This window comes from Schistocerca serialis, chromosome 9 (genome assembly GCF_023864345.2).
Source record: "Schistocerca serialis cubense isolate TAMUIC-IGC-003099 chromosome 9, iqSchSeri2.2, whole genome shotgun sequence".
NCBI lineage: Eukaryota > Metazoa > Arthropoda > Insecta > Orthoptera > Acrididae > Schistocerca > Schistocerca serialis.
The window spans coordinates 20,179,555-20,190,138 of NC_064646.1; the positions used below are offsets into that span (position 1 = coordinate 20,179,555).

Sequence of the window (10,584 nt, forward strand, 5' to 3'; positions counted from 1 at the left end):
CAGTTCTTTCAAGACTATTGTATAATGAAGGTAGGCTTTGTGGAGAGTTGATGGCTAGGCACTAGCCGAAATCTATGTTTTCCAAACAAAACCTGCAAGAAACGACTACTGATTGCTGAGTGCACCCACGTTCCTAATGGAAGGTAACCTGATGTTTATTATTCTTCTGTAGATGTTAGAAATTGATAGGGTTTGTGCTTGTTGTAGGCAGACACAAGCTGAACTGACCTGTGTCCTGAAACATCTAGAAGTTGTGTGGGCTAAGGACAGAGGTTACTGCTCCAAGATGCAGTGACATAGAGAGACTGGTGGACAACCTATGACACCTCTGCTGGCATTTGAATGTCTCGGGAACACCGATGTTACTACGTCTTCGGATGCGCAATGTCTGACCAATTTGTTCCCACAGGAGGGTAACTAGGGGTCAGAGTTGAAGTCTGGATTTCCCTGAGCAGAGGACGAATGTAGGAGCAGGAACGAAGTGCAGTCTTGTATTGATAACACATCTGAGCCAGCACGGTATACCTCATCTGGTGGACAAATGGCGAAATTTCCTGCTAAGTGCGGACAGTCGCAGGGGATAGGATTGTTGCTTAGTGGGAGCTCCAATGTTAGACATGTGCACTCAGTATGCTTGCGGGGGCTCTTGTTCAAGGTGTGGATGATGCCTTGTCTGGGGCTGTCAGACACAGTGCGTGCAACTGGCTGCAAAAAGGAGAGCAAAGCGGCACGAATGATCCTTGCCACGTCGTTTCTGAGGCCATCGCCAGTCCATTAGATCCTTAAGTGAACTGTTGATGACAGGTAGCCTCGCCCACGGGGCAGAAGCATAGCTCGCTATTTGTAGCATCATACAGAGAACCTTTGGTTTCGAGCCAACTGGAAAGCCTAAAAGAAAGGCTCAGACGCTTTGGATCAGTCTTGGAAGAGAATTTGTGGACTTCCAATATCTGGTGGAGAATTATAGGGCCACCCTCAATTGGTCAGATTTGCACTATATAAAAGATGTGTCTACTCGGGTCGTAGAGTGTGTACTGCGTGCAAATACTGCCTTTCAGTCTATAGGAATTCCTCCTTAGTGTCAAGCCTGCTGAAAACAAAGAGAGATCAGTCACATTAAAGTAAAAGCAGAACTTCGACCACGCATATCGAAAAAATAAAATGTTAATCTGATTTAAGCAAACTGCTAGAGCATCCATAGTACGGTCCTAGCATTAGAATCGCTTCTTAGAAGGTAACAACGCCAACACAGTATTATGAACAGAAAGCTGGCTGAAACTAGAAGTAAACAAAACGAAATTTTAAGTTCATACTGTAATAAATATCGCAAGGATAGGCTCGATGCCACTCGTATTGTCTTATTCATGGCCATAAAGAACACATTGGTACTTTTTCTCGAGACTAGAAATCTCCTCTGTAGGAATCAGGATGGCTTTCGAAAAAGACGATCGTGTGAAACCCAGCTCGCGCTGTTCGTCCGCGAGACTCAGAGGGCCATAGACACGGGTTCCCAGGTAGACGCCGTGTTTCTTGACTTCCGGAACGCGTGATACAGTTCCAAACAGTCGTTTAATGAACAAGGTAAGAGCATGAGGACTGTCAGACCAATTGTGTGATTTGATCGAAGCGTTCCTAGATAACAGAACGCAGCATGTCATTCTCAATGGAGAGAAGTCTTTCGAAGTAAGAGTGATTTCAGGTGTGCCGCAGGGGAGTGTCGTAGGACCGTTGCTATTCATAATATATATCAACGATCTTGTGGATAACATCGGAAGTTCACTGAGGCTTTTTGCGGATAATGCTGTAATATATCGAGAGGTTGTAACAATGAAAAATTGTACTGAAATGCAGGAGGATCTGCAAAGTATTGACGCATGGTACAGGGAATGGAAATTGAATCTCAACGTAGACAAGTGTAATGTGCTGCAAATACATAGAAAGAAACATCCTTTATCATTTAGCTACAATATAGCAGGTCAGCAACTGGCAGCAGTTAATTCCATAAATTATCTGGGATTAGGCATTAGGAGTGATTTAAAATGGAATGATCATATAATGTTGATCGTCGGTAAAGCAGATTACAGACTGAGATTCATTGGAAGAATCCTAAGGAAATGCAATCCAAAAACAAAGGATATAGGTTACAGTATACTTGTTCGCCCACTGCTTGAATACTGCTCACCGGTGTGGGATTCGTACCACACACGGTTGATAGAAGAGATAGAGAAGATCCAACGAAGAGCAACGCGCTTCGTTACAGGATCATTTAGTAGTCGCGAAAGCGTTACGGAGATGATAAATAAACTCCGGTGGAAGACTCTGCAAGAGAGACGCTCAGTAGCTCGGTACGGGCTTTTGTTGAAGTTTAGAGAACATACCTTCACAGAGGAGTCAAGCAGTATATTGCTCCCTCCTACGTATATCTCGCATGAGGATAAAATCAGAGAGATTAGAGCCCACACAGAGGCATACCGACAATCTTTCTTTCCACGAACAATACGAGATTGGAATAGAAGGGAGAACCGATAGAGGTACTCAAAGTACCCTCCGGCACGCACCGTCAGGTGGCTTGCGGAGTATGGATGTAGATGTACTGTAACACAGGCGGTGAGTGGCGTGGGGTTCGGTTTGGACATTGTGCAAGCTTGGGATTGTACTGTAACACAGGCTGTGAGTGGCGTGGGGTTTGGTTTGGACATTGTGCAAGCTTGGGATTGTACTAAATATCCTTTTCTTAACAGTCATACATCATTACCAGGAATCTCTTACAAGTTACAATCTCTGTATTTCATAACGAAGCTATCCTTAAACCGATAGTACCAAAAATAAACAACATTCCGCCCAGACACTAAAAATTCTTACTCAAAATGGGCACAGTAATATATGATGAAAAAACTCGTTCTAAACAAATTCATATATTTCATAGCCCGTTATGTAAAGCAGACCAGGTGACATTATCAGTAGGCGTCAACAAAGGGGTACCAATATTACACAGTAATAACTTTACAAACACACATTCACACTGAATAAATATGACAAGTAACTGCTACTGAAAGATCTATAACCAATGACCTCGACTGTCTACCGAACTAGTGCTAATGAACAATGCAACTATGCAAAGATAACTGCTATATAAATAAGAAAATGCAACACACTGCACAATAACTTATGACTATGATATACTAGTACAAATGACAACTTCATGAGCAATATCCTCACAATACAATAAAGTATAACACTATCATGCACCATGGTTCCACTGTATGATACAGTAATTCACTTGACACAATTCACAACAGTTTCATTGTGCCTCAAAACCACCACAACAAAAGGAAGTCAATTTCACCTCTCTTGGCACGCACTGTATCACTAAAATTTACTCCGCCAATAATTGCTGGTTTCCCACTGGCGCACGTGGCCCACAGAAGTACAAAACGTCGCCCTCAGCACAGTTTTGCGGTAACTAAGCTCTCCACCTTTCCTTTTCTGGGTGCGAGCTGTCGTCTTCTTCTGGGCACCAGCAAAATATTAAGCCATCCGCTCTCCATGTAGGCGGTGTCTGTGTACAGCCATTCACGCTCCGCGTCGACCACTATGACTCTGCATACTACACTGCCAGGCTACACTTTTCCGAACAGTTTACTTTTTAATGTGATTACCCCACTGACAGTGACTTCCATATATCATGCATAATACTACGGAGTGGCTCCTTAATTCTTTTAAAACGCAAGCTATCATTCGTGATACTGTCCCTCTGTGCCGATTTTGAATTAATTAATTACTTGTATTTAAAAACATGTGTTCTGTTTTATCTGACGCAATACAAAATTCCGAATGAAAACGGTCTCTGCAGCGTATGGCATTGTTTTAGGTAATAAGGCATCAACATACGTAGAAAATATGTCGAGAAATAAGAGCAACGACCATGTGATTCTGTTGCGATGCAAAACGCTACTGATTAAGTGAAAGATGACAAGATGCCTTCTCCTACGGCAGCAAAGAAATTTAATGTTCGGTGTAACACGCTCAACAGAAGTCTTAGAAAAAAAAATAAAGGTGTAGTAGATGATTAAAACGTTATGGGACGAGTAACGAGTGTGTTCAGTGAAGAACAACGACAAGTAAACCTTAAGTATTTTTCTGAAATGAAAAAGTTGTTTTATGGATTTACAGCTACGGCTAGCAGTATTCCATTTGACAGAGCAGAATAAAATACCACATCATTACTACACTGTAAGTAAAAGCCAAGTGAAAACGAAATACATGGAAAAAAGTAAGTAAGCTGTTTAATGATTCATAAATAATCGTCATTACTATTAATACACACTCTGAGACAGGGCGAAATGAGTAAGTAGCAAAGAAGAAATAAATTTAAACGTCATGCATGATGCGAAACTTTTTCATGCGTCTTAGAGTTTACGACGTCTTAATGATTATAGAGAATCCGCCTCGAATGCAAATTGAAACCGAATATTGACCTAGGTTTCGGCGCGGATAAGCACACCTTCTTCGGAACTCACTAAAACTACAAACTGCCTAAAAAGGCATGGTCCAACATTTATACAGGACGCCCAAAAGGGCAAAAGACTCGCATAAAATGTAAAATTTTGGACGTGCTGTATTAATGTTGGACCATGCCTTTTTAGGTAGTTTTTTAGTGTGTCCGAAGAAGGCGTGGTTATCCGCACCGAAACCTAGGTCAACATCCGATTTCAATTTGCAGTCGAGGCGGATTTTTTACAATCATAAAATGATTCACGAATGCTGACGCGCTGCAGTGTTAAAAGTTCTTATGACGACTTATCTACTGAACTACTTTTTTCCTTTTTTGTAAAATCTTCAGTCTAACCTCTCAATCTCAGAGTAGTACTTGGAATGTAGGTCGAAATGTGAAAGTACTTACCACTACACTTCGAATGTAGATGGAATGTAAAAGTACTTACCACTGCATCCTCCATTCTTAGCTAGATATATTCTAATCTCAGTTTCCTCCTACAGTTTCTGCCCTCTACAGCTCCCTTCAATAGCATGGACGTTACTCCATAATGAGTTAACAGTGGTCCTAGCATCCTGTTGCTTCTTCTTGTCAGTATTTTACATATATTCCTTTCCTCGCCAATTCTCCAGAGAACCTCCTCATTATCTTACCACCTAATTTTCAACAGTCTTTATCTCAAATGCTTCGATTCTCTTCTCTTCCAGTTTTCCCACAATCCTTGTTTCAGTACCGTATAATGCTGTGCTCCAAACATTCGTTCTCAGAAATTCCTTCCTCAAATTGAAGCCTATGTTGGATACTAGTAGACTTCTGTTGGGCAGGAATGTCGTTTTTACCAGTGCTACTCTGCTTTTTATGTCCTCCTTGCTCCATCGATCATGGGTTATTTTGCTGCTTAGGTAGCAGAATTCCTTAGTTTAATCTACCTCGTGATCACCAATCCTGATCTTAATTTTTCTGCTTTTCTCGATTTCTGCTAGTTCTTATTGCAATGATATAATTTGACACATTCGTTGGGATATGTACATACTGTTTGAAAATTTGTGAAAATACAATAAGTAGGAAAGGAGTAATAAATTATAAAGGCATGCCTCATGCAGTACTTTCACTGCATGAAGAGTGGTAAGTGATACGTTTTTCCTTTCATCATTTTGTAGAGGTCCTCAGCTACAGAAAATGTCGTAAGGATTTAAAATTAAGTGCAAAGTTTGTTGCAAGTCGCTAAGTGCTCTCATGCTCAAATACTGCATGAATAATGTCTTCTTTTTCACTCTCATCCTCACCCCTTTGACAGGCCGATGGTTCTTACCCACACAGCGATAGCTGCCTGGTAGTAAGTGTTGTGTGTACCAAATTAGTTTGAAATCGGGCGTTAAGTTTAGGAGGAAATGTGGAACACACACACACACACACACACACACACACACACACACACACACACACACACACACACACACACATACATCTTTCTGGTATGTACGAGGGTCACTCCAAAAGAAACGCACACTATTTTTTTTAATCCATCTTTTATTCCACATCGTTGAAAGTTTTATAGTGTGTAGATAAATTCTTTAGGAACAATATTTTCATTTATCCACATAATTTCAATCCCTCTGAACTGTCTTACGTCATCTTGGTAACAGCGCCTGTATACCCGCACGGTAAAATTCTGGACCAACCTGTTGGAGCCACTGTTTGGCAGCGTGCACAAGGGAGTCATCATCTTCGAACCTTGTTCCACGAAAAGAGTCTTTCAGTTTCCCAAAGAGATGATAGTCATATGGAGCCAGGTCAGGATTGTAAGTTGGCTGTTTCAGTGTTGTCCATCCGAGTTTTGTGATCGCTTCCATGCTTTTTGACTGACAAGTGGCCGTGCATTGTCGTGCAGTAGCAGAACATCCTGCTTTTGCCGATGTGGTCGAACACGACTCAGTCGAGCTTGAAGTTTCTTCAGTGCCGTCACACATGCACCAGAATTCATGGTGGTTTCACTTGGCATGATGTCTACAAGCAAGAGTCCTCCGGAATCGAAAAAAACCGCAGCCATAACTTTTCCAGCAGAAGGTGTGGTTTTGAATACTTATTCTTGGGTGAATTTGCATGATGCCACTCCATTGATTGCCTCTTCGTCTCTGGTGAAAAATGATGGAGCCATGTTCCATCACCTGTCAAAATTCTACCAAGAAATTCATCTCCACCATTCTCGCACTGTTCCAAAAGTTCGCTGCATACCGTTTTTCTTTTTTCTTTGTGAGCCACTGTCAACATCCTGGGAACCCACCTGGCACAAACCTTTTTTTAACGCCAACACTTTCAGTATTCTGCAAACACTTCTTTCCCCTATCCCAACGTAGCGTGAAAATTCGTTCACTGTGATGCGTCTGTTAGCAGTCACCAATTCGTTAACTCTCTGCACATTGTCTGGAGCGTGTGCAGTACGAGGCCTGCCGCTGCGAGGACAACCCTCAATATTGCCGTGCCCGCTTTCATCAGGTAACCTGCTTGCTCACCGACTAACTGTACTGCGATCGACAGCAGCATCTCCATACATCTTTCTCAACCCCTTGTGGATGTTTCCCACTGTCTCGTTTACACAGCACAGGAATTCTATGACAGCACGTTGCTTCTGACGCACGTCAAGTGTAGCAGCGCTTCTTGAAGACGAGCTGTGACGGCGCCACTCACGCGAACAGGTTGAACTAAGTATGAAAACAAGCGGGAAGGATGTATCTACACACAGTAAAACTTTCACACATGCAGAATGAAAACTGCACTTTTTATAAAAATAGTGTGCATTTCTTTTGGAGTGACCCTCGTATTGATGTCATGTCTCTATGTCAGTTCATGTCAACGGACTGATTTAATACCACTGACTGCCAGATACACTACTGGCCAATAAAATTGCTACACCAAGAAGAAATGTAGATGATAAACGGGTATTCATTGGACAAATTATACTAGAACTGACATGTGATCAGATTTTCACGCAATTTGGGTGTATAGATCCTGAGAAATCAGAAGCCGGAACAACCACCTCTGGCCGTAATAACGGCCTTGATACGCCTGAGCATGGAGTCAAACAGAGCTTGGATGGCGTGTACAGGTACAGCTGCCCATGCAGCTTCAACACGATACCACAGTTCATGAAGAGTGTGACGAGCCAGTTGATCGGCCACCATTGACCAGACGTTTTCAATTGGTGAAAGATCTGGAGAATGTGCTGGCCAGGGCGTCAGTCGAACATTTTCTCTATCCAGAAAGGCCCATACAGGACCTGCAAGATGTGGTTGTGCATTATCCAGCTGAAATGTAGGGTTTCGCAGGGATCGAATGAAGGGTAGAGCCACGGGTCGTAACACTTCTGAAATGTAACGTCCACTGTTCAAAGTGCCGTCAATGCAAACTAGAGGTGACCGAGACGTGTAACCAATGGCACCCCATCCCATCAGGCCGGGTGATACGCCATTATGGCGATGACGAATACACGCTTCCAATGTGCGTTCACCGCGATGTTGCCAAACACGGATGCGACCATCATGATGCTGTAAACAGAACTTGGATTCATCCGAAAACATGACGTTTTGCGATTCGTTCACCCAGGTTCGTCGTTGAGTACACCATCGCAGGCGCTCCTGTCTGTGATGCAGCGTCAAAGGTAACCGCAGCCATGGTCTCGGAGCTGATAGTCCATGCTGCTGCAAACGTCGTAGAACTGTTCGTGCAGATGGTTGTTGTCTCGCAAACGTCCCCATCTGTTGGCTCAGGGTTCGAGAAGTGGCTGCACGATCCGTTACAGCCATGCGGATAAGATGCCTGTCATCTCGACTGCTAGTGATACGAGGCCGTTGGGATCCAGGACAGCGTTCCGTATTACCCTCCTGAACCCACCGATTATATATTCTGCTAACAGTCATTGGATCGCGACCAACGCGAGCAGCAATGCCGCGATACAATAAACCGCAATCTCGATAGGCTACAATCCGACATTTATCAAAGTCGGAAACGTGATGGTACGCATTTCTCCACCTTACACTAGGCATCACATCAACGTTTCACCAGGCAACGCCGGTCAACTGCTGTTTGTGTTCGAGAAATCGCTTGGAAACTCGCCTCATGTCAGGACGTTGTAGGTGTCGCCACCGGCGCCAACCTAGTGTGAATGCTCTGAAAAGGTAATCATTTGCATATGACAGCATCTTCTTCCTGTCGGTTAAATTTCGCGTTTGTAGCACGTCATATTCCTGGCGTAGCAATTTTAATGGCCAGTAGTGTACACATCACTCCACTGCCATGAGTTCGTTGACCTTTTGAGGGTCACGTAAGTGCCTGGAACCAGTCCTACATCAAAAACAGCCTTCAAAGCGAACAGTGTGCTCTGTTAACTGGGTCCCTGTGTGATTGTTCGTCTCACTTGTAGCCACACTTTCTACTTTCCAGTAATTGTGTGTCACATGAGTTCTATACTTGAAAACAATTGACCAATACAGATTAGATAAACGACCGGATGTCTAAACGTTTAACGATAACAAGGCACTTCATTATATCTATATGCATGTTATCGTCACTGGAGATACGATTTCGGCCGATGCTGAATGTCGCCAGAAGTCGCATTGTTCGCGGGGTAATCTGCGCCCTGACGGCACCTGGGCGGTATAAAAGCGGCCTCGCCGCCCGCGCCTCGCACCCTGCCAGCGCCATGACGCGCGCAGCCCTCGTCATCGCCGCGGCGTGTCTGCTGGCGCCGCCGTCCCTGGCGGCTCCGTGGCTCAGGACTCGCGGCCACGGGCGCGTCATCAACGGCACGGAGGCCGACATCGCCGACTTCCCCTGGATGGTGTCGCTGCAGATCCTGGACGACCACGTGTGCGGCGCCTCCATCATCAGCAGCACGTGGGTGCTGACGGCGGCGCACTGCATCTACGTGTGCCAGCTGTACGCCGACCGCCACAAGAGCATGCGCGCCGGCTCCTCCAGCCGGGCCAGCGGCGGCGTCCGCCTCGACGTCGCCCAGATGATCAAGCACGCCGACTTCCAGATGCCCACTGACGAGGACCCTGACGTCGACTACGACATCGGCGTCATCCAGGTGAGGGGGCATACAAGGGTACGTTAGTGGTGGTTCAATGTCGCACCCTCGATTCTCGCCGCTAGTCGGCGTGACCTGTTGATGATGAAACGAACCCACAGGCCCTTACCAGCGCATTTAACCTGCACCATCGCGGGTCGCCCATTGCTCGCTATAACGCCTCTTCTTCTTGATGATTTGGTTTGATTTGTACTTGGCCTCGGCTAAAACTCGGTGACAGTCGGTAGAGTGTTGAGATCGTTATGAAGTTACGAAGACGACGTTACACAAAATAACAGTGCTGAACCGAAATGTTGACTTGCGTGAGATATTTACTTCACCAAGAATCGTAATTAATCGTTCGTAATCGATGTTTAACTGATTAATGATGAAATATTAATGATAAAACCAATACATTCACATCCACAACAAATTCCATACAAGCTGGTCGTAATTTCAAGTATGTAAGAAATCGTAACAGTGGGCTTGTTATTGGAGTCAAAGATTCTACACAAGCGCCAAGCGCTTCAGTCAAATATTATCGATGCGCGTAATTATTACTCGGGAGTTTCATGTCAATAATTTGATAGAATTTTAAATCACAAATGCACGACTTGGCACGAGAGGGTGTTTTATTGCACAATATCAGTCACTTCCTAACCGAGCCTTGAGAAGAAAACTTTCCCAGGTGTTGGGGGGATTTAAATTATATGCTTCGGACATATTACTGAAGTTTCATAAACCACTGGCTATTATGAATGAAAATTGTCTATCAGGGTTCGTTGCCTAAATCACTGTCTAAGTAATGTTCAGTTCAATTATCTAGTTAAAAGTTCACTTTATTCTAGTAGGTAAAAGTCCTCCGTTCGAATTCTAATGCCGTGATATTTGAAGTCAGAAGATCGTATTACTGCGTCATAATAGATCGCAATTATTCAATATCAGAAACAATTTAAGCGCGCCTACATGTACGAGCATTCAAATATATAACCTGCTTCGGCTAACTCTCGTAGCGTAGTGA

General features: G+C 44.0%; 1 protein-coding gene across 1 annotated transcript; it reads left to right on the plus strand.

Annotated features, from left to right (window-relative positions):
- The first annotated feature begins 9,083 nt into the window (after nt 1-9,083).
- On the plus strand, nt 9,084-9,611 carry LOC126418769 (trypsin-7-like). Its single transcript, XM_050085696.1, has one exon. It carries the CDS (start codon nt 9,084-9,086, stop codon nt 9,609-9,611), a length of 528 nt encoding a protein of 175 aa, XP_049941653.1.
- Nucleotides 9,612-10,584: the final 973 nt, after the last annotated feature.

Excerpts from the sequence above, each read along its gene's own strand:
- LOC126418769 (XM_050085696.1), top strand. The coding sequence starts at position 9,084 with ATGCTGAATGTCGCCAGAAGTCGCATTGTTCGCGGGGTAATCTGCGCC.